At 50.0% G+C, this 24,509-nt stretch overlaps 1 protein-coding gene across 2 annotated transcripts in view; it reads left to right on the top strand.

Annotated features, from left to right (window-relative positions):
• The window catches only part of ARNT2 (aryl hydrocarbon receptor nuclear translocator 2), a 179,399-nt gene that overhangs the window by 42,676 nt on the left and 112,214 nt on the right, over positions 1-24,509 (top strand). For both annotated transcript variants that reach the window (XM_087429057.1, XM_087429056.1), the window contains exons 2-5: positions 341-455; positions 7,297-7,344; positions 19,098-19,311; positions 23,459-23,672. In XM_087429057.1, coding sequence (XP_087285183.1) covers positions 341-455; positions 7,297-7,344; positions 19,098-19,311; positions 23,459-23,672 — 591 coding nt within the window. The remainder of the gene's footprint in view (positions 1-340; positions 456-7,296; positions 7,345-19,097; positions 19,312-23,458; positions 23,673-24,509) is intronic.

Here is a 24,509-nt window from a genome sequence, read left to right as displayed (position 1 = left end):
AGGCTTTGGCCATGTGCCTAGGTTCCTGGGCATCGTACCTGCTTCCAGGTGACCAGGAGACAGGAGTCCCTTACAAAAGCTGCTAAGCTGCGCTCATTGTTACCCCCTAAACTAAATACGGGTGTACTGCCAGGGATATCCTGTTTCAGAGGAGGAAGGCAGAGCCCAGATGGGGCAGGGCTCACCTGAGTCAGGCAGCTGCTGATGGCAGGGCAGCCCCAAGACCCAGGTCATTAGGTTCTCCTCCCAGGCGATGCTTTCGGTACCATCGGACAATTTTCTTGCTTGTTCCTGGGCATTTCTGGCATTGACAAAACCTCTCATCTTTGCTGAATTCCAGAAATGGCTTCAGACATCCCTGGATCAGTGACATTGCCTGTTGCCCCCATGGCAGCCAGTGGCCAGGTGAGGATGGCAGGGGCCATGCCTGCCCGTGGAGGAAAGCGGCGTTCTGGGTAAGCTACCTCAGCGTTTCCAGGAATTGGGCCTAATACATGTCGAGCAACACTCTTGACCTGTTAGGAAAATGTCGTCCCTCCTCCTCCTAGAGAATAAAGCTCCGCAGTTTGCATCCTGTTTAGATTTGACGAGATCCCTAACTATGCGTGTGATTTGCCTCTAAGTGTTTTGGGCCTCGGCACCCAGCTGGGGCCTTCTGTTTGCTTGTTCTTGTGGTTGGAACATGCTCTGGGATCCTGCTGTGCCGTGCTCAGGCCATCTCTTCAAGGGGCAGGGGGGTGGCGGGGGTAGCGGGGTGGGGCGGGCTCACCCATCCCCGGCTTGAGCTTGCCAGCCAGAGGGCAGCACTGCAGAGCTGAGCTCCCTACCACCTTTCTTCGGGCTGCCAGTCTTTCTGGGTGGTGTGCAGGAATTCTTTTCCAATGATTTTCTCTAGCCCAGGAGCTAAAGGCTGGACAGCTTGCATTGTATGCTGCCCTGTGCGTAAAGTTGTTATAGTGATGAGTTCTGGTAGGACCAGAAAGACCATCGCTCTTGAGTTGATGAAACCAAAAACTGCATCTCCTTATGATGCACAGTGTCTGTAGCTGTGCATAGATCTGAAAACAAACCAACCAACAAAAATCCCTGCAGGAAAAAGTCACTGATGTTTTCAGACTCAGTATATCACCCAACCCCTTTCCCCTATTGAATCGATTTTCTTTTCAATGGAATAGTTGATAAAGTTTCTCATGAAGTGGAATCAATCTGTCCTGTTAATGCAATTTCTGATAACACAGGGCTCCCAGGAATACAAGTATCCAGTGATGGCAGGACGTACTTCTCACAGCCCAAGGCCTGCGGGGTGGGCTCAGGTGTAAGTGGTCCCGCATCTAAACCTGAGATTTTCTTCTAGACCAGTGTGATTCTTCAAGGGGTAGAGGGGGCAGATATGTTTCAGGAGCTGGAATGGAGTGTGGGTAGGATGAAAAAGCATATTCAGCATTATAATTTTAGATTGTAGAAAGACTGTTGTGTGTGCAGTGCAGTCTTTAAAGGAGGGACTAAGATTCTGATGATTATTGCAAGAGTTGAAAAGGCTGATAAACTGAGCTCAGTGGTTACGCCACCTTCCCCTGATTCAGTGTGCTCACTGCCAAGGCTCCAGTGCAGCCAGTTCTCCATCACAGCCAGTTCTCCATCACAGCTACCACCATCTTCACAGCCAGACCAGCAGAGCTATCAGGAGCAGAGGTTGGTGCCTGGGGCAAAACTCCTCAGAGCAACTTTGTAATGTAGATGTGGCTGGCCTCTGAGGCTGACTGCAAACAGAGCCCTCCTATCTTAACTGCTCTTCTTGCTAACGAGGTGCTAAGCTCAGTGTAGTCTGGGTTGCTAAAGGAATGCCCGTGCTGTCAACATATCCACTTACTGATTTTTTAAAAAGATTCCTGAACTTTTAAAATTATTTTAAGTGTCTATGCTCCCTAACGTCCATTCCCTGGGGACAGAGACCCATTGCTTGCCTCGTCCTTTCTAAAAAGAGGCCAGCACAGGACTCTGGTGGAGGCCGTGGGCTGGGTCAGGGCCACGTGCAGGCAGAGACACTGAGGCCCAACCCAGTATTTACAGGACCAGAAGCCCACTCTGTGCTGGGGAACTTCTGCCGACCCTAATGCAGGGTGTGCGGGTCTGTGCTCTGCTCAGGGCTGGGCTGTGGTAAGCTGAGCCTCCTTTCCTCTTTGGCCTCCTTGTTCCTGACCCCAGCCTGATCCAGACCCTGCTCTCCGCTTGCTCTCCAAGCTGATGACTGGACCCTGGACTCAGACTCCCTTCTGAAGTCCTCCAAGCTCTCCCTTTCCCTGTCAGATCACACACACAGCATGGCATTGGAGGCAGATGGAGACTCTGAGCGGGCTGAGAGAGCCAAGGGTTCAGTTCCACTTAGAGTCAAGGAAGCAAAACATCAAGAGAAATGAGAGATTAAGGAGGAGGAACAGTAACTGCTGATACACTACCCGACGGTGCAGGTGACAGCGTGGGCCCTTGAAGACGATCAGTGCCCTTGTCTTCCCCCAGAGGTGGGTCAGCCATTGTCCTCATTCTTGGAGCCCACTTGCCTGCTTCCTGTCGGAGGTGGGGAGCAAGCACACCACGGTTCCTTCTGCTGAACTCCAATGACCTCGGGATTTATCCTCTGTGTCTAAGAAAGGAAACCTCCATTTTTACAGGGCCATCTCCATAGTAATTCTTGCATCTGGTATTTTTACATATTTTGCTGAAATTCTGTGATTGAGGCCACTGCTGCTCTAGAACCTCTTGATAACACTCCTCTGACCACAGCCTAAACGCTTAGCTAAGTACAAAGGAGACCCTGATGGCAGTCACACTCGTGAGAAGACAGGTAGCCCACAGCAGGGTCCCCTCCTGGACCAGGGTGCGTCGCCCTTGCTCTCCCCGTCACCGGCATGGTGTTCTTCTGCCTCCTTCTCTCCACGAGTGTGGGGCCCAGTCAGAGAGACACAGGAGGGAGGGAGGAGGAGAGCGAAGGGATGGGGGTGGCGGGAGGGGGAAACAGCAAGAGGCAGGACCTTCCTCCCACTCCCTATTCCTTGCCCAGGTCTTCCCACTCTGACCTGGTTATTCTGGTGGAGGAGGTGTCCCAAACGCCCAGGATAACCACCCATCCCGCCCTAGTGTTTCAAAGCCAAGTAGACCTGACCCCTCGCCGGTTTCAGATCCTCCTGGCCGCATGCCTGGCCAGCACTGTTGATCTTTCGGGCTGAGTGTTCTTGCCACTTCCCTCACTACCTTCCCCGGGAAGCTGCGTGCTCTGCTAGCAGTTGGGACAGAAGGTGAAGGTTCAGGAGTTTCAGATTCCTTGAAAAGTGATTCCACATGTGTCCCTGAACCGCATTTTCATGGAGACCACCCTGACGGGGTGGGAAGCGGTGGGGGCTTCCACAGGGCACATTCAGTGGTTCTAAAGTTGGGGGGAGCAGCACGATTAGACAGGCTCTGTGCCCACCCCCAAGCCAGCCCTTCTTGAAGGCAGAGGGTAGAGGTTGAGGGCAGAGATGTACCAGTCCTCCCTGCCTTGGAGTCAAATGCTGGGCTTCTAAAATATCAAGAAAACGATTTCCAAATTTTATGCAGCCAACAGGCCAGCGCCTGCCTCCACGTAGCCTCAAGACTGCTAGAATGTGGTCAAACGAAGAGTGTGTCCATAAGCAGATGTTGCACTTGGTTAGCATTTATGCACTAGCATGGCTGTGGCCTCGGCCGACTGGCTGGTCCAGGCTCTGAGGGAAGTGCAGTTGCCAGCACCCCTGTCACTTCTTGTTAGCACCGTCTGCAGGCTGGCCCAGGGTGGCTCCTGCCACTCAAAGACCAGCCCCGTTGGCACAGCCTTTTACCTTTTCTCAGAAGAGCGTAAGTGAATTCTGTTTGATGACTCATATTCCATGATGTGGATTATTATTACTCAATCACTGTTAGGGAGATTCATATCACTCTGAACTCATGCAAGCTCAGAAATGCCTTTCATGGCTTTTTATCGAGGTAAGAACTCACATTTATTGACAGGCAAGTGAGGTAAAACAGTAAAATGCCTTTTCAGCCCACCTTGTGAAGACTCTTATATCATCCACTTCTTGTACCGAATTCTTTAAAGTGAATACAATAGGACTTGGAAATCATATTTTGATTTCTTTCCTTTATTATCCAGATGCTTCAGTATAATAGAGACATATAAAAGATGTAACAAACAAAGGATGCTTTCCTTAGAGTTTTTATAGCAGGAGAAATAAGCGTAGCTATTGCAGTCATATTTAAAGTAGAGAATTGAAGTAGTGACAGAAGACCCAAAAGGCAGGTCCTGGTGAGGCTGCTCTGACGGATCCTCATGTCCTCAGGAGGTACATTTTTTCTGTGTTGCTGGTGAGCAACTTTTGGGGTCAGGTGTGTTATCCTGAGGATTTGAAAATCGTTTCTGTCCCGATTTTTCCCCTGGGTTCACCCCCTCCCACTTCATGCCTTTCTGAATTACTGAATCTGATTGCTGCCCACGTGTGACCACACACATGCACAGGTGGGGAGGCAGTTTCGTGGTCCCTAATTTTTCACAGACAAATTCTGGTCCTCGAGTTGCCAGCGGACTTCAGAAAACTCTGCTATCAGAGCAGGGCCGTCCCATTCTTATACCCTCTGCTTGACTGGGTTGACCCAGCCCAAGGGGGGACCATTTACCGTATGGCTCACTTCCCCTCTTGTCTGCTCCACAAGGGGCTGGGTAAAGAACAGACTGTCTTTACAAAAACTAGGGCGACCGACCATCCTGGTTCCCCTGGGACTTTCCTGGTTTTAGCACTGAAGTCCTGTATCCCAGGTATCCCCTCAGTCCGGGAAAATCAGGATGATCGATCACCCTAAAGACACAAAAGATCGTGAGGATAGAGGACTGACTAATAAATTGCCTCTTACAGGAGTCCGATTATCACCCTCATATCAACTTGAGCTAAAGGACATTTTAAAGATAACTGTACATCTCACACCCACTTGAGGTTTTGCTAAATGCTTGCATAAATCCATTGTAATTTTGAAAATGTGATTTCTTTTTCTTAACACTGAAGTGGTTTTGACAGCCCGGGGTGTTAAGTAATCTTCATGCCAACAACGAAGTTGCTCTTTCCCGTGATGAACACTGGGTGGCAGTGTGGTTCTGTGGCTCTGGAGAACATCCAGAGGTATGGTGGCAGTATATTTGGTGTTATGTCCCAGATGTAATTTTTGAGGAAGATGAAGTGATAGCTTAGTGATTATGCAGACTATTGATGGCTTTTCTTCATTTAGAAAGTCATGCATTCAGCCCCCATTTTCCTGCCACATAGACAACTCTGCAGCTGCTGCCTGGTGCCTGGTTGCCCAAACTGCATTGTAAGGGTGCCTGTCTGTGTCTCCTAGCGGTGTGTCTGTGTCTTTTAACTCTACTCCCCTTTCTTCTTGCCTCCTCCCCGCCCTCCCCCTTCTCTCTGTGCGCAGGTGTTTTTGTCATCATGACTGTCATCTCCCCGTTGTCTACTCCTTCTGTTCTTTTACTCCCAGCGGGCAGTGCAGCCCTGTGTCTGCAAATCAGGGACGCAGAACTGGCAGTGGATCTCACAGGTCGTCCCACACAGACTAATGCCCAGATTAGAACTCTCGCCGCTCTGCACATAAAACAAAACAAAAGCAAACAAATGACACCACTTTAAAGAAGAAAATATTCATTCGCCCTATCTCGTCCCAGTCCCGAGACCCCGTCTTACACGAAGGCCCAGAGAATGTGATTTATCCCATTGGGGGCTCTCACGTGCTCGTGCAGGGCAGGCTCTTCCTCTGCAACCTGGCGGCCTCCTGGCTGTCTGGGTCCTGTGCCTCCCCCGAGCCCCGCCCTCTGAGCTGGGATGGGGATTGCATTCCCTGCAAGGCCAGCAGCCGTGATGTCTGTGGCTGTGCTCTCAGCTCACACTCTGTTCTTGTGCAGAGCTGCTCCGACAAGGGCTCCTCGGCCTGGCTGCCAGGCAGGCTGGTCTCCCTTCTGCGTGGAGTCAATGGGACTGTGCCTCACTTAGTCCGTCCGTCACACTAAGAACAAGACGGGGAATGCAGGGGCTCTGAGACGTTCTTCCCCATGGATCCCCGCTCCCCCGAATGTCCAGGAGAGCCAAGACATCTGTACTATTTCTTATTTTGTTCCCGAAGATTCTGGGTACACATTGTGCTAATTAAGTACCCCCACTGCCCTGATGTCTTCAGAGGTGATGTTAATTGACATTAGAGAAGATTGGTTTTTTGAGAAGGAGAGTTTGGGGTGCTAGTTAAGCAAATATCTACCAAGACTTTTTGTGTCATGTTTACACTAAGAGGCCCAGTAAAGTGGGAATCTGAGTGTTTACTTGGTGAGTTTCGACAAGCAGACAGACACTTGGAGTAGCTTAGGCCCCAAACAACTATTTCTCCCTCCACATCCATTTATTTGGACCTGGACTTTATAGGATGATGGCCTTAAATGCCCTTTTCTCTTTGACTCGTTGAGACCATCCAGGTTCTCACATAGCAACCAGTAATTTGTCTTCTTTTCCTCATAATCACTTCATCACCCTTAAAACTTGCTGTTTTCAAAACCCCGTGAGCTTGCTTTTTTTTTTTTTTTGGTGAGGAAGATTAGCCCTGAACTAACATCTGTGCCAATCTTCCTCTTTTTGCTGAGGAATATTGGCAAGATTGGCTCTGAGCTAACGTCTGGGCCAATCTTCCTCTATTTTGTATGTGGGACGCCTGCCACAGCATGGTTTGATAAGTGGTGCGTAGGTCTGTGCCCCAGATCCAAACCTGCAAACCCCAGGCCACCGAAGCAGAGTGCACAAACTTAACCACTGTGCCACTGGTCCAGCCCTGATCCCATGAGCTTTTTTAGTCTAAGATACCACAAAATAAAGTGAAAAAGGAAGTCTCACTGTGGAATAAATGATGTAGGGGGGAGCAGGTATCCCCAAAGATGGTGGAGACGTGGACACAGCCCAGGCAATCCATCTGCAGCCTGTGCAGGGCTCTAGGGGGATGAGCCAATGCTTCTGCACTTTTGCACAAGTTCCCAACCATATAATTAATAGTGCTGGTACTGAAGACCTTTCATTTTGCCTTTTCTTATCTCAAACCTGTTTGATGAGTGTAGAGAAATTGTTTTTTGCACTCCCAAGGGTTGGGACTATTGGACAGCAATCTGACTGAGTAAAGCCACCTCTGTACCAGCAGCTCATGCTCCCAGTTAAATGTTCTACCTATACTGAGTGCTCACTTGTGGTCTTGACTTTTCAGAATGGACTTTGAGGATGAAGATGGTGAAGGTCCCAGCAAATTTTCAAGGTGAGTTTACTTTATGTTCCTTAGATTTAAAGAAGCCAATAGCCAACCATCACCTTATTGGAATGTATAGAAATTTAAATGTCTTTTGTCATTGAAAAAGCCATTGCCTGTAGTCTCACCCCCTTACTTGTCCCTCATTCTGTGCCAGCATTTGGCCCAGTGACAGGTGGCTATGAGCAACCCTGCCATATCCCAGCCTAGATTATCAGAAGTTATTAACTCTGTTGGCTTTTTCATTAAACAATGATTGCCAATTTCAATGGACCTCTTTTTGAAAGACAGACCTAGAGTTCAGGTTTAGAAAAAATAATCAAGATAAAGCTTCTTTTTCTACCATGGAAAATAAGGAAAAATATAAGAAACCCAAGTGGCCCTGTTCTGGATGCAGAATATAAAACTGGACTTGGAGTTCCTGAGAGCTGTATCACTCACTGGCCACATGACAGCATCTTTAACTGGGCTCTGTGGGGCTGTCTTGAGTACAGACCACCTCACAGAAAGGATATAGGATTGTGGGTGCCGGTGGTGTTATATATATTACATACATGAAGGATAAGGCAGGCCCAACCCCATGGCTTTTTTTTTTTTTTTTGGTTTGGTTTGGTTTAAGTTATAGTAGGAAGTTCCGCAATGTTAAGAGAAAGGCACGAATCATTCCATCAGTCTTAGCAAAATTCCCATCCTTACTCAATTTACTTGTGGGGGGGCCTGCCTTGACATTCCTCCCCATCACCCAAGCATTCCTAACTCTCGGTTGTTGATGAACTTGAAAACCTGCCACAGAGGACGGGTACCTTTCTCCAGTATCCACAGTCCACAGTTTAGATTGACAGCCTCGGTTATTTTTAAAAAGTTTTTAGAAAAACGATGTCTGTATTGAGCCTGGGCACTGACCTCTCCCAGTTTGCACTGGGAGTTATTACCCCACAGCAGTTATTTTTGGTCCTGGTTCCTTTTACCCATGTTGTGGTTGTGAATTGAGCACCCTTTCCCCCAAATCTAAGAGGAACATGCGTCTCATTCCTGGTCCAGGGCTTTCCAGAGTCTCCAAGTCCATGGTAAGTGTGTCGTCACTCGGTACACTTTCCTCCTGAGAACTTGTCCTTCCACCTCCCTCTTCAGCTTTGAGTGAGGTGGTGGAGACCAGATGGAGAATGCTTTAATTTCTAATGACCCTGGAATTTCTAATCAAAGCAAGACATGAGTTTCAACAACAAAAGCGTGTATTGTTTTTCCCTTGGTGCAGACAAAACCCCAGCGTGTACGTCCACCCATTTCTTAGGATAAGTGTCGATAGCAGGGAGGGCCTTGTTCCTGAGATGGAGCTGGTGTCGGGAATTAGGGCACAGATTTCCCTGTCCTCGTCTGCTCTTGCCTAACACATCCTCCCTTTACAAGGAAACAATGACTTGATTTCTCTGGATCAGAATTCTCCTTGAGATAACGTTCCATACCATGTAGACCTCAGGAAATGATGATTCCCGGGGTCTCAGAACAGAAAGAGGAAGGGAGATGAGGAGTGGGCTGTGTTTGACATTGAAGATCAGCATCAGTGGTGAAATAACAGTGCAGGGATACAGAGAGCTCATTGTATTAGGTCCCATCATTAAGACATGGAAACCCTAGACTCCGGGTCTATCTCACAAGCCCATCAGTGAGTCAGCTTTTACATAGCAGAATTCAGACCCAGGCTTCTGTGAACTGTAACTTTCGCCTGCACAGTGAAAACAAGAGAGAAAGATGAGACATGCTTCCAACATAGGCTGGTACTTATAGGGGTGAGTTTGTAGGAGCCCAGGGCCACTTACTGTATGGTAGGACAGTTGATGGACCATCAGCTGGTGGGTGCATCTGAGCTGCTCAGAGCTGGGGGAAACGACTGAGTCTACCCTCGACTCCTGCACTTGGCCAGTGGCTGTGGCTGCTGCCCAGGGGAGGGGTGCGGAGTCGGCTTCACGTTGTCTCCAGCCAGCGGTGTGCGTGGCACGCCTGGAGGCTTCTTCTGTTTCCTGCTCTTCTGCTTACAGTCAGCCAAGAGAATCCCCTGGGGGAGGCCCTAGAAGAGAGGGCAGCTGAGGCGTGGGCCAGCACCCAGTGTGGTTTGTTGCCTCAGAACCTGGCCAGGGTACTGCGCCGTGATTTCTGTCTCCCGATGTTTGTTCAACCAGCTTTCCTTGAGGGTGGTCCCAAATTCAAGTGTCCTATCTATTGTCACACATCATGTCTCAGCTTTCCATTTGGGAAACATGGTCACTGTCACATGGGAGGTAAATCAGCCGATTTGGTTTGGTTCCTATCTTATCATGGCAGGCTTCAGAGAGAACAAAGTAGCAAACATGAAGCTGCCCACTCCTGCCTGATCGCACGCATGCGCACGCACGTGTGTGTGTACTCGCACGTGTGTATGTACTCACACGTGTGCACACGCATGCACACATAGAAACACGTGCTGCTCTCGGGGCTGCAACATGCAGGACATGGCTCTGCTGACACTAGATGTTTCCCTCCTCCCACACAAAGTCAACAGCAACCTGGACGGCAGAAGGCAGACTGCAGTGGGCTGAGGATTGACTGGGAGATGAGGAAGTGGGGACAACTCTGTGAGCAGGTTGGATGTGGATAAAAAGGGAATAGGCATTTGGGTCTCAGGGAGGGAGTCCATTTGAAGGATGGGAAGACCATGAGCACATCCATGTGAGGAGGGGAAAGAGTGAGTCTAGCCAGAGATTTGGAAAGTTCTGGAGTGGTGGGGAAAGGTGGGTCCAGGGGAGTGGGGAAGGGGAGAGACAAATCCAAGCCCACCAGGAGGGCTACCCATTCTCGGAGGAGCTGCAGAGGTAGCTAAGTGTGAAGCTGCTGGATGGGAAGTTGAGGGGTCCATTCTCCTGGTTTCTTTTGGTTAAGTAGGAAGTGGGGCTGTGTGCTGTAGGGGCACACGGTTAGTAGTATGCCTCAGGGAGAAGTTTCGGATGTCCCTGGCTTGAACACAAAGAGGCTAACAGAAGGAAGGGAGGTGGAAACTTTAAACCCCATTTGAAATTGTGGACCACAAGTGCGAGGTGGCGCCCGCCTGTATTAGTGTGTAGTTTTTGTCCAGCTGGGTGGCTCCAGGAGAATGCAGACTCCACAGCTCAGGGTTGGGGGATGGGGCAGGTGCAGCAGAGGGACGGAGGGTGAGGTGGTTGATGCGGATGAGAGGTCAGCTGAAAAGGCCGAGCTACAGGTCCAGCTACAGAGGGAATAAAGTGAGGCAGGAGCCAGGAAGGAGTGAGGGCTGGTAACGTGAGAGAGAATGAAGGGACACTGTGCATTGACACAGGCAGGTGCCACCTCAGGTTTGTGGTCCCCAATTTCAAGCAGAGTCTAAAGTTTTGACATCCCTTCCTTCTGTTAGCCTCCTTTGAAACCAACCTGGGTCATCCTAACTTCTCTGTCAGCAACACCTTTAGCCTCTGGCCACCTGCAGACAAGTGAAGGAGGCCGGAGACTGCAAGTGGGAATGTGGTTGGAGAATAGTGCTAATTCTGTGGGAGTCTGAGTGAGCTGGAGAAGCAGGAAGTCGTGTTCAAATAGGGGGAGTCGTAGCCATGGGAGAGGCTGGCTGAGGTCCAGTGGAGGAGGGAGAGGCCATGGGAGAAGAGGAGGTGAGGAGATGGGGGGCAGGGTATGTGCCACCTCTTGCTGGCTGTTGGGCGAGCTGATGCAGGGTCCCCAGTGTCTGCATGGATGGCCGATAGGTAATGATGACAAGGAGCCTAGAAGGTGGTAGAGACAGATGGCACGAGTGTCGGAAGAGGAGCATTTTTGCCGAAGAGGCAGAGGAGTGAGGATGCAGAGCCGCCCTTGACTCCCAGGGTGGGCCTGGAGAAGGCAGCCTCCTCCTGACAGCACTGACCTCACCCCCGCCTCTTGGGACTTGGGTTATCAAGTCACCGATCCCACCAGCAGATGGTGGTGAGCTCTCCATCTCCAGGCAAACTGATTACACACCAGAAAGTGTTTCTCCAGAGATGCACCTCCCCGGCAGCTGGTAGTGGGGCCAAGCCCTCCTTCAGGGAGGCCAGCATGAGCCCATCTCTGGCGTCCCTGCATGGATGGCCCTGTCTTCCTGGGAGGTGAACACCTGTCCTGTCCCACACTCGAGAAGCTGGAAACCCTCCCATCACACTGAGCAATCAGCGCATCTTCCTCAACGGGCCCCTGGGCTGACCCATGAGTGAGTCCCAGGATTTCTTCCTGTGCCCACAGCTGGGGTCAGTGACGTCCTGAATGTTGTTTCATGTCTGGGACAGCTGACTTCCCAGAGCTTGTCATCAGCAGAGTCAGTGTTATACACCGTGCTCTTCATGTGACTTACATGTATGCTGTACACATGTATGTGCATGTGTGGGATATTTCATTAAAACAGGGGAGTGGAAACGTGACTAACATTAACATTTTTTAATGTTAGATTTATAACTTAGGAACAACTGAGTGTTCACTCCCAACCTTTAATTCTCGTCCCTGTGTGTTACCAGCTTGATTTTTGCCGTGTTCAGACTCATTCTGCACCCTCTCTCAAAAGACCCAAAAGGCCTTTCAAGGGGCTCTCATGTCTCTGATTGTGAACTCAGCTGCAGCGCCTGGGGCGTCCTGTGAGCTTGGAATCAAAACCCTTGTTGATGGGTTTTATTGGCTTCTCTCACCCTTCCACGAATGGCTCTCAGTGACCTTCCTGAAGTTCCATCATCTGTGTGACTCTCACCTGTTCCCTGGGAGGTTGTAGCACCAATTGCAGCTGTCCAGAGTTCTTCCTTTTGTTTTGTAGGATTCAACCAGTGAACCTCTGCATTACCTAAAAGTAAAGATGGCAGGAAAGCTTCCACAGACTTGGCCTTTTATTTTTCATCACGCCCATTTTGATACTTTCCTCTGGATGTTGTGCGATATTTACACTTAGGTGCATTTTTTCTGGCATTATAAGTTGTGATGATGTTTTAGTTTTAATCTTTCCATCTGAATTTCCCACCCTATTTTGTTCATGGGCGGGGTGATCAAACCTCTGTTGATAGGGGGAAAATATGCAAGGTGGGCGTGTCCTGCAGAAGTCTTTCCAGGCGGAAAGAGAAGAGGATTGTCCTTTCCCAGAATTCTTAGTCAGTGCTTCTTAGCCTAGAGAGCTGGGTATTTTGTTTCTAGGTGGGAAGATGCTCGAAGTGCTTCTGACGCAGAGAGGACAGCCAGGAAGGAGCAAGGATCACTCTTTTCCGTTTGACCTCATCTTATCAGTCACGTGCGTGGGACACACCGGCTGCCCATGTGAGGTCTCTTTAAAGCAGGAAGAGATTCAGTGAGCCTTTCTGACATTGCAGAGTAAAGACCCAAGATGGGCACTGCCAGCCTGTCCAATTCCTCCCTCCATGCCTCTTAGGAACCAAAAAAGTATTGCAGAGAAGTTGGGTGGATCTGGCACAGGGCAGCCCAAGAGCAATCAGATCACTGAGGAGTTTAGTGTTAGATGTTCTTGCCATTGCAGTGGGTCAGGGTTAGGGTTAGGGCGAGAACACTTTGGAGTGAAGTCTGTTGTAAGTGGAGCCAGTTCTCCACCATCAGGCCGATAGGGGTCAGTCATCTCTTCATATGCGATGTTTGGCTCTTGTGTAACTGACTGGCAGTTTTAATGTCTTTCTTACCTTGTTCCGCTGCCCCACCCACTTCTGTTTTTCTCCTGCAGAGATTGACCTTGATTTGAAATGATAGTACCTGGCTAACACCAGGACTTTGTGGAGAGAGGGGAGGAAATCATTTCTGGAATCATAAGTGGTCCTGAGCTGTGTCTGTTGGGAAGCTGCCAGGCATTTTCTTCCACCATAAAGGTTTAACTCTCCTTGCCTCAGTCTTACCCGGCATTCTAGCTCTGAATCCAGGACCGGTTAGCGCTCTGCTAAGGAGCGTGGTTCCAGTCCTGGTAAGTCAATACCTCTCTGAGCCTCAGTTTCCTCTTCCATAAAGGGTGGTTGTGACAATCAAATGCAGTAATCGCTGAGAGGCCTTAGTAAGCTGTAAGGTGCTATGTGAACATGGAGGATGTGTGTCCCACTGGGAGCGGGATGATCAGAGGCTGGGCCTGGGCCTCCTCACTGGAGGACCTGGACTTTCTCAGACTTCATCTCCCTGTGTTTCCCGTGAGCCTTATCTTCAACCAGACACATGGGTACCTTGCAGAAAACTGTGCTTGGATGGCCCTGGGGGCAAGGCATGTGCCTCATTCCCAAGGAGGGAACATCCTTTGACCTTCTTGGAGGAGCCTCAAAGCCAGGGAAACTGCCTCACTGGGTATACCTCTGTGGGTCTCCCCCACAGGGCCCCCAGCCAGCCTCCCTGTGAGGCTGCGCAGCACGGCTTCCCTTGGGCCTCCACAGCTCTCACAGTGCCCTGCCCTGGTGCCGGGAAGGGCTGGCCAGGACCTGAAGGGTGTTCCCTGAACACCATCTCCCCTCCTGGTGTCAGGGAGGAGCAGGTCAGAGCCAGCTTGTGCCTGGTATCCAAGGCTGCTGACAACGGGGGAAGGACTTGTATGGAGCCCCCCAAGCTGCCCTCCTTGGTCTGGATGGTTCCCCAGCCCGACTCTGAAGGCCAGATGGTCTGAGCCTCTGCAAAGGGTCTCTTCATACAGTCTGCCTGCCCCCTGACCGGTCAGCTCTCAGATGACAACCCATAGCAGGGTGAGAAGGGGAAGGATGTTTCTTGTGCATGAGAAGTGCTGAAGACCTTTACTGAATCAGGAACTGCAGGCAGAAAGCCTTGTCCATCTGTTCGGTAATTCAGGGCGTGCCCAGTTTGGTGAACTGCCCAAGAGCAGACGTTATCACTGTGTGAGTTCTGAAAAGGAAAAAAGTCCTGTGACCAGTCTTCCAGTTCTGATGCAGTCTGGAGAAATATGCAAAACCTGGTGGCTTTGAGGGTGGTGGCTGCTCGGCGGTGCGTATCCAGGCGGAGGGGAGAGGCGTTCTGCTTTCTTCGGCAGGTCTGCCCTTGAGACAGCAGTGGTCTGGAGAGTGGTGTGTGTGTTGGGAGGCAGCAGTGGAAGCTGAGGTGTCCTAGAGGAATGTGGCCCTGGTCCCGTCTGTAGCAGGGCTGCTCTGCAAGCAGTCCCTGTGTGACCCATGCCACTATTAAGCCGGCAGTGAGGCAGGACTATGTCGAGCACTGACTTTTCAGGTTTGGTAGGTGACCAGGCTGGAGATGGACCTGGCTGCATCTCTGACGGTTTTCTACATCAGTTCACGTGCCCCACTAGGTGCTCACAGCTGGTCACATTGACATGAGCAAAGAGAGGCAGTGGAAGGGACTTGGGTTTACCATGTGCCTCCTCTCAGCCAGGCCTGCCCAGGGGGCTTGTCAGGTCTTGGGGCCCCCAGGTTCCCGGAGAGTTCGCTGGGCCTGTTGTCAGGTTTCCTCAGAGAAGTCTCTGTGTCACGCTCTCACAGCATCTGCTCCTTACCTTGTGGAGGACAGGGATGTGTCCTTGCCTGCTGGCTCTCTGTTGCCCCTGCTGGTCTGTGAGCAGTCTGTCCCGCCTGGCACTCGTCCCAGAACCCAGACCCTGCAGTGCACCCCAGGCGTCTAGGGTCTGCAGTGACAGGGAGACCCCAGCCCTAGCGTGGAGCTGTCTCCTTCAGTCTGCCCCTTGCCAGGTCTGTGGTTCCCTTCCCGTGGGAGATGGGAGACACAACTGCCGTCCTCAGAGTTTAAGGATGATCTTTATTGAGATTTTGCAAAACTCTCCTTTTGTGTGTTTCAATCAAGATGGACTTGGACCTCACTGCTCTGATTAAATTTAGCAGGTTCCACTTTGGAGCAGAGTTGGAAAAGAAACCCAAGTCAGCATGAAGTTGTGCCTCTTCTTTCTTGCTCTTGATTTCCACAGTCCTGTCCCTGGGGCTAAGCTCTGCGTCTTCCTGGCCCAGCAGAGGTGTCTCTGAAGCTGACAGCTCTGCCTGCACCCCAGCTGTCCTTGCTGCAGAGCACCTGTGTCCATATATATAGGGCTCATTTCTTTAGTGATGTTACTCAGCCCCCAGTAAGCATGTGGGGCTCACACAACTCAGACGCCAAGTTCACAGGCTCGCCCCTGCAGCTCCTCCGAGCAGACCCCAAATCACCCCTCACCCTGTGGAGGACATGGCTTTGGCCCAGCAAGTGTGGTCCTGGAGATGTCCTTGTGTTTCACAGGGTGGCATTTTTACCTCTCCCTCGCCTCCATGAAGCCTTTAAAATGAAACTATACATTCATATATGTGTGTATACATATATATATTTTTTGAATGGATTCATTAGCTATGCTCACTTATTTATCAAATCTTATTACTGGGTAACTGGCAGCTCTCAGTGATTTTGACATTCTGCTGGTAGCTCTTTCAGTCTTAGTTCATGAAATGGCTGGAGCGTTTTCTGGACTAGTCAGTGAAAACAGTCAGTTTTTATTTATTTTTTGTGAGTTGGACTAGCCCTGAGCTAACATCCGACGCCAATCCTCCCCTTTTTTCTTGAGGAAGATTGGCCCTGGGCTAACATCTGTGCCCATCTTCCTCTACTTTATACGGGACGCCGCCACAGCATGGCTTAACAAGCGGTGCGTCGGTGCGCGTCTGGGATCCGAACCTGCGAACCCCAGGCCGCCGCAGCGGAGCACACGCACTTAACCGCTGCGCCACTGGGCCAGCCCCGAAAACAGTCAGTTTTTAAACAGTTGCCTTAATGTCTTCTTCACGCACCTTATCTCACGAATTGGGTTTATCAAGCATGGTGATAAAATTGCTTTAGATCTCTGTTTAAGGACTTCACAAAGACTGTTTCCTCCCAATATGTTTACACAGCGAGATGGTCTGTGACAATAGGGCACAAGCTCTTTTGGAAAACAGCATCAAAAGCAAGTGTGCTCTGGTCCTGCATGGAGCAGTCACCATGGTAACCAGCCGAGAGGTTGGACTTGGCTCTGCAGGTTGGGGGCACCCCTGAAGGGACTTAAGGAAAGGGCCGGTTTGCATTTTTGGAAATAGCAGTCTGGCCACAGCATGCGGACCCAACTGGAAGGGGATGAGACTGGAAGAAAGGCCACTGGAGAGGCTGTTGGTGACCAGCTGAAAAGTGGCGCCAGCCGCAGTGGGCAGTGGGCGTGGAGAAGGTGGAGGAAAAGCAGGGAGATTCACAAGAGATTTGACATAGACCAACATTTGAGGGGAAGAAGCAATTGAGCGTGTGCTGAATTGAAGATAAGTGGGAGTGGACAACACATTCTTGTGATACCAAGAGGCATCGAGTAGCTGAGTGTCTCTTGGAATAGAGTAGGGAAAGTGGGTTCTGACTCGGGCGATCCTAAAAGTCAGGCCGAGGAGCTAGAATTTAGACTCTAGGGGCCATGAATGAGTTGGACCTTTGGGAGTTGCTTTGAGCAGAGATGGGAGGAAGCATGTCCAGGGTCCCCTGGCAGGAGTGTGCAGGTGTGTAGAGTGGACACGCCACATCTGGCATTGTGGATATACCGTCCGTGAGTGGCCAGAGCTCCTGCTGACATCCTACTCCCTATCACAGCGCCAGGCAGGGTTCTCTGCACACTGTCTCCCTACTGTCTGCCTCGATGAGGTGCGAGCTGGCAAGGTGGGGAGAATGCACCCGGGCAAGCTCACCCAGGCCTTCTCTATGGGCCCATGGGCCAGCACCTCCACAGCCTCCCGTGGCAGGTTCATAGCAGAGGGCACAGGTCGAGGGGATATTGATGAAGACCTGATTCTGGGTGGGCTGCCCCTCCTTCTGTTCCCACTTTGGAATCGTGGAGAGAGAGCAGAGGAACTCCTGTGTGTCTTCCAGGGCAGGATTCCTGCCTTCGCTGGAGCACGCAGGAATCCCCTAACTAAATGCCCCCGTCCCTCACTTCCCCTCTCTCTCTGTGGCTGCCCCCACCCCTTCTTCTCTTGTACCTTTTTTCTCCCCATGGTAAACAAGCCCTGCCCAGGAGAGCCATTACTCCTATACCATGTGCCTCCTTCCCTGCCCAGGCATGTCTTGGCCCCTGGAGCAAGACCACTTGTGCTGCCTCTGGATGTTTCCACTGTCCGTTAGTCAGCTCCAAAGGGCTCTCACTGTGGGGTGGGAGGAGAGCACCTTGCCCCAGAAATCCCCTCACTGGCCTCAACCTCTCTCTTCCCCTCCCTCCCAACAAGACTCACCCGCCTCGGAACCTCTCCCCAGAAGCCAGCCTCAGGGGCGTGAAAGATCCAGACCCTATGCTCAGCCTGCCCTCCACAGCAGCTTTCTCTCTGATCTGTCACCTGTTTCCCCACTTCTCAGGCTCCTCATCCTAATTCCAGGCCTTTCTTTGATCCGGCTGACCCTCCTCCCAGAGCACACCTCCCTACCTGCTGCAGACTGGACTAGCTCCCTCCCAAGCTCCTTCCCCTGCCCTTTCCAGCCCTTCTCCCCTCAGGACTACCTCTTCCTCCTCTCTTGCTCTCTCCTGTGGTTTTTACTTTCCTTTTGGGGTATTTAGTCACATTCTGCCTTCATTTCCACTATGCAAAGTAATATTTTCTCTTCCACCCCCCATGCTTGGGCACTGGAGCAGACACTCCTTGTTTCCTCTGTCCCCTCCCCTCATGGAGCCTGGCTCAGTGCTCTTAGCACAGAAGGTGCTCGCTGGGCCGCCCAGGTCTGCTGCCCGCAGTGAGCTTCCCCACAGCGTGCGTCTTCACACACGACTTCCACATGATTAGTCCTGATGGTCAGTCTATCCCCAGCCTAGGCCGGTGGGATGGCAGCCTGATTAATCCCTGCGGCGGTGGGGGGGGCAGCCTTGCCTGAGATTATTCCTTTCCTGCTGTTAGTGTCATTCTCATACTTTGAACACCAGAGAAACCGTAAATCCTACAACAGACATGTGGTCTATTTTTAGACAATTTTATCCCAAGTAACAGCTTTGACTTAGAGTCGCTGAACTGAGTCTGCTGTCACTCTCTTTCAAGCCTAAAGGTAATAATCCCAGGGTGGAAACATTCTTCTGTCCCTTCTGCTAGCCTTTCATCTTAGCACATCACAGAGATTAACCTCAGTAATTCCTCCCAGTGCTTTTTTTAAGTTGGTGTTTGTTGTTTAAGGCAGAGGTGCACCTGTTCTGTTCCTGTGCTGTAGAAAATGTGTTGGGTGTAGAACAAAGACTTGTTAACAGCTTTATGGAGAGCAAATCTGTGGCGTTGCTGTCGACTTAGTGACACGAAGATGGCAGCTATACAGTGCTTCTTACTATAGTTTCAGAGTAAACCACATTCAACAGACAGTAACTGCATTCATTGTGCGTGTGTGTGTGTGTGTGTGTGTGTGTGTGTGTGTGCACGTGCACCCACTGTGTACCGATTCATAGGTGTACTCAGGAAGTGTGTTGGGTTAACTTTCGACAGCTGAAGGATAATGTCATAATTCTTCATGCTTATTGAAAAGTGCTTAGGTTCATGGGGACAGTTAGAAGATTTCAGGACATGTTTAGAGATGAGACTGAGGCATCCATAGAAGCCTGTGCTCCCCACACACAGAGACGAAAGCTTCTCAGGATTCCCAGCAAAAAATGTTTGCCAACCGCTGACCCAGAAGGAGCCCTTTGTTCTTTTGCGCCTGTTTCTCAGTCACTTGGTGTGAACGACATGCGGTCTTATCCTGCTGGGTAGTAACCCCCAGTCTGATCCTTGTCTTGCTCTCACTCCTGATCTTGTGCTTTCCGGAAGAGAGAACCACAGCGAGATAGAGCGGCGCCGGCGGAACAAGATGACGCAGTACATCACGGAGCTCTCTGACATGGTCCCCACCTGCAGCGCGCTGGCCCGGAAGCCGGACAAGCTCACCATCCTCCGCATGGCCGTGTCACACATGAAGTCCATGAGGGGCACAGGGAACAAGTCCACAGACGGCGCCTACAAGCCTTCCTTCCTGACGGAACAGGTACCCTGTTCCTCAGTCGTCTGTGGTCCTTTCCCCCCTGATAATGTCATTATTGGAAGGAGAGAGAATAAAGTGTCACCAAGATGAGATGAGCTACACGGAGAACAGGGTTCAAGGTGGAGGAAGGCACTAAATCAAGAAGTTTTGTTTCCACTCTTCAGCAGGAAACTCTCTTCAAGGGAGTATTTGTCCAACCTTTGTGTCCTCCACTTTTTTTTTTGTGAGGAAGATCAGCCCTGAGCTAACATCCATGCCCATCCTCCTCTTTTTGCTGAGGAAGACTGGCCCTGAGCTAACATCCGTGCCCATCTTCCTCCACTTTATGTGGGACGCCGCCACAGCATGGCCTGACAAGCGGTGCGTCGGTGCGCACTGGGATCCAAACCCGGGCCGCCAGCAGCGCAGCGCACGCACTTAACCACTACACCATGGGGCCAGCTCTGTGTCCTCTGCTTTTGTATTTCCCATATACCTTATAAAGACATCACTCAAAAAATATATCAGCATCTGAACCATGTTCTTAGCGTGCTAACACAGGAAAAAGCCAGTGGAAAACACAGTTCCTGTGTGGTGGAATAGTGGTGGCGATAATCATCATGAAAATGTTGGTAGCAGTCATAATGACAGTAGAGACAAGGATTGTAATAGCTGGTGCTTCACAGGCCTCTGCTCTGTGCCTGCTCAGAGTGATATCTTCTTGTGCATTATTTTACTTACTCCTTATTCTGTGACTCATCCTTGCTCTATCCATGAGGAGGCTGAGGACTTGAAGGTGTCAGCAGTTTGCCCAGAGTCGGTCCACTGCTTAATGGTGGAGCCAGGAGTTGAACACAGGTTGGCTGAACAGTTGAACGCAGCCAGGTTTGTGGGGCCCCAAAGCCATATTTTTAACAGTTGTACTAGTCTTTGAATAGGTGGGAAGGGCAAACACAAGAAATGGTTAGTGGGATAGTACTTTATAAATTGTTACGTGAGCCAGAAGGCCTGTGTTCTGAGTCTTTGTTCTTCCTCGTGCTGGTGATAGGGCCGATCAGCAAATACTCCAAGCTTCAGTTGGCTCATCTCTGAAATGATCATGAGCTTTTTGCTATCCTGACTCCGAAGGCTTTTGCAAGATAAATGAGACGATGGATTTGAAAGTGCTTTGTATGTGGTGGTGGGCAGGGGGAAGGGAAAGTGATATGGTTGTCAGGGAATGCAGTTAGGAAGTGCAAAAGTATGTAGCGTGTTGGGTCCTAAAAGTATGGGAGTATTTTACGAGGCACGGAGAGTGCGGCCAAAACGAAAGAGAGCCGATATGGCCTGCTGTGGTCAGGGGGACGTCTCAGAGAGAGACGGCACTGGCAGACTGTGAAGGAGCCCCAGAATGTGCCTAGAAAGAGGAGATTCTCCACAAGAACAGTGAATGCAGAGCCTCAGCGGCAGTAGTGGAAAAGGCCTGATGAGAGACAGAATCATTTATTCTGCTGGACCTGGGAATCTAGTCATGTCAGGGGAGTTAGGTTTAGAAAAAGAACAAGGAAAGAGGAGCTAGCATTTATTACTGCTAGTTGGTGGCAGACATTTTAGCAAGGACTCGATCCTTGATCCCTGGTCTCATCACCCCAGTGGCCACGTGGGGCCTCCGATCACAGGTGTTGGGAAGGGGCTGTGGAGCCAGCGTCACTGGGAGGACATGAGCTTGTGGCTCAGGGCCCAGCTGCCCCCTCATTTCCACCTCTGTGAAAAAGAACACAGCAACGGCTCCCCTTACCTGGAGGTGGAGGAAGGTGGTGGGAGTAGATTGTGTCACGTAGGGCGTGGCGGGCAATGAAGGCTGAGTCACTGAGGTAACCAGACAGACATGTATTAAGCACCTACTCACTGCTAGGGTCAGTAAAACCCTTTTTATCTGCATTTCTTGAATCTGTAATGAAAACCCTGCTGGGTCAGAATTTGAAATTAATCTCTTTATCTTTAAGTGACTAAAGATTAAGAAAGTGGAGTGAAGAGATAAGGCAGTTATGCAAGTATGAGTCCTCCCCGTATTTCTCCCTCAGTTCTACATTGTTGAAGACCATGCTGCACTGGTTGAGCACCTACTGTGTGCAGGCCCTCACTAAGTCCTTCACACACAAGATCTCGTTTAACCTCACAAAATCTCACTGAAAAAAACCATGTGAAACAACGGAAGCTGAGGATGTTTGTAACGTGCCCAAAGTTGCACAGTGAAGTGGAAAAGCCATGGATGATGGTCTCCTTTTACTCTGGAACCCATGCTCTTAAGCCTTTCTGTTGGTTTAACTGGAGAGTGGAGGCAAGGCTGGTTCTGGTTTCAGGCACAGGACCTTAGTAATGAGTGAGGTGCTCACAGAAGACAAAAATTGGGGAGGAGGGTGGTAGAAAGAGAGGTCCATGATCAGGGTGAGGCTGTCCCATCAGAACTTCCCACAGTCCTTGTGAAGTGGAAACTGTGAAAACATGGGTGAAGTCACTCAGCCTCCACTTCCTCTCCTCCGCTGACAGAGAATTCTCTGCTTTCCCAGACATCCTGTTCCATGTTTCACAGTCCTCCCTGCTGGGAAGATCTTCCCAATACTGAAAATAAAACTGCTGACCTGACCCTCTGAACTGAGTAAGCATCTAGGAGACACAGAAATGCAAAGCAAGAGAAATGGACAGAATAAACTTTTCCTTAAAAAATGCTTGTACAGGGGGCCGGCTCCGTGCCTTAGTGGTTAAGTGCGCGCGCTCCACTACTGGTGGCCTGGGTTTGGATCCCGGGTGCGCACAGACATACTGCTTGTCCGGCCATGCTGAGGTGGCCACCCACATACAGCAACTAGCAGGATATGCAGCTATGGCATACAACTATCTACCAGGTCTTTGGGGAGAAAAAGGGGGAAAAAAGGAGGAGGATTGGCAATAGATGTTGGCTCAGGGCCGGTCTTCCTCAGCAAAAAGAGGAGGATTGGCATGGATGTTAGCTCAGGGCTTATCTTCCTGACAAAAAAAAAAAAAAAAATGCTTGTATGGTTCGCTTCCCTAGGTTCCCAGGCAGAGGATGTTAGAATTCTGACCCAGACAAGGACCCAGAGACCTTACAAACTCCCAGGTTCTGCTCACCAGCAGATCCACATTTTCTAATCTCTGGGTCTTTGGAGCCCCCTCAGGACCAGCACTTAGAGCTGGGCCAGATGCTCCAGACCTCCCACTTTTTGCCTCCATGCAGCTGGCCCTTTGTCTGTATTACAGTGGGGCTTCCACATAAGATTACATTTGAACAAAGGATTCCCAGCACAAAGCCTGAGCTGCCTTCAGGCCCCTGCAAAGAAAAGATGTCTCATTTTAACAAAGTTGATTGTGCCTCATCCACATCCCTCTCTGGATGATGGCAAGGCTTCCTGCTGCCCATTCATTGATTCCAAGCAGCTTCCTTCCTGTCTTCACGGACAGTCGTGAGCCTGGTGAGTCAATGTGACTCCAGGGCTGGTGCAACTAACCTCTCTTCCCACTGTAAAGTGACATGGTCAATGCTAATTGCCCTGCCGCCCCTGGGATTATTCAGAGAGTCTGTTGAGATGTTGTCTGTCAAAGAGTTCTGGACGTTTGACAGACAAGTAGACGTAAGGTGATACTCTTATATCCTCTGCCAGCATTCAGCTCAGAAAGTACAGGAAGAGAAGAGGAACAAGAGCGTGCTGGCAGTGTGGCAGGTGGTGGGCGGGGAGACTCAGGGTCCCTTTCCTTCTCTCTTCTCACTTTCCCATTCTCCTTCCCTTGCTTCCGTGAGCACCTTTTCTACCAGGCCCTTCTGCTCCAATGGCATGGCAGCAGTTTGAATGTGTAGGTGTGGCCATTCACATCTCTGGCAGCCCAATGCCTTCTACTGGTCACTCCTTGCTTCCTGTTCCCCTGTGCTGGAAATTTCCCTCCCCTAAGAGAGGGCTAGTCAGGACAGGACTCATGTTTACAGTAGCTGTATCTTAGGGCTAGTACAAGCTTTGTGCATTTTTTAGCTCATCTTCCAATAAAAAAAAAAGCAATCAAAGTTTCCAAAACTATTTGTGTATCACAGTGCGTATCGGAATAAAAGTTGAAGTTTGCTAATGAGAAGATTTAACTGGCCTGTGTTTGTCCTGTCCTAATCACGATCTTTTCTTCCCAGGAACTAAAGCACCTCATCCTTGAAGCAGCTGATGGGTTTCTGTTTGTAGTGGCGGCCGAGACAGGGAGAGTGATTTATGTGTCTGACTCTGTCACCCCCGTTCTTAACCAGCCGCAGTCAGAGTGGTTTGGGAGCACCCTCTATGAACAGGTGCACCCCGACGACGTGGAGAAGCTGAGAGAGCAGCTATGCACCTCTGAAAACTCCATGACAGGTCAGTGTGGCTCCCTCTAGGAGGCTGTTTGACCCCAGAGGAAAATTTCTTTCAGTAAACAGATCAAGAAGCTAGAGGTCAGAAAAAGCTGCCTAAAGGTAAGGGGATATATTTGTCTTGGCTTCTGTAATGGCTTCATTTACCCTATAGCATTTTAAAAATTCGTTTTTAATGCATTACTTTTTTGTATATTTTACTTGCAATTAGGAGACATTGCCACTGGGAGGCATTGTTGATACATTAGCCAGAACCATATGTTCTGTAATGAGGTTTATGCCGAGAGTGTGGGATTATTTGTGGTCCTGATCATAGGCATTTATTGGGTTATGCCGAGAGTGTGGGATTATTTGTGGTCCTGATCATAGGCATTTATTATCTAGGCCCCGGTTACCTGAAATGAAGTTCCTTATTCAAACATTTAAATACAGTCAGTTCTGCTATAACACAACATACGTTTTCCTAAAAGTCACTGCAGTATACAAAATCATAAAATAAAAACCACAGGGTTTATGGGGAAAAACTGAGTTAGGAGCACAACACTCAAATATTTGTCAGTGACAGATAAAATAAAAAATAAGAACTTCATAAAAATGGTAGCACAGCTTTACAAATTAAATGGTTAAGAAATTCGTAAATATTACCGTAAGTATGACACTTGGCCTTGAAATGGACTTGAAGTTTCCTTGTGGAAATGAGCCTCAGAAGGGTTGCCCCCAGTGTGTTGTAGTCAGTGGTACAAGGACAGTCATCTGAAGTTAGACAGAAATGAAAAGAAAGTTGTGACACCAGATATAGATGGCGTGGCTCGTAACACACACGGTAAACTGAAGGAGCTGG

Source organism: Ceratotherium simum, chromosome 3 (assembly GCF_057802395.1).
Source record: "Ceratotherium simum simum isolate JZ-2026a chromosome 3, ASM5780239v1, whole genome shotgun sequence".
Classification (NCBI taxonomy): domain Eukaryota; kingdom Metazoa; phylum Chordata; class Mammalia; order Perissodactyla; family Rhinocerotidae; genus Ceratotherium; species Ceratotherium simum.
Note: the sequence above shows the minus strand (reverse complement) of the source record. Positions and strands in the feature narration are given on the sequence as shown.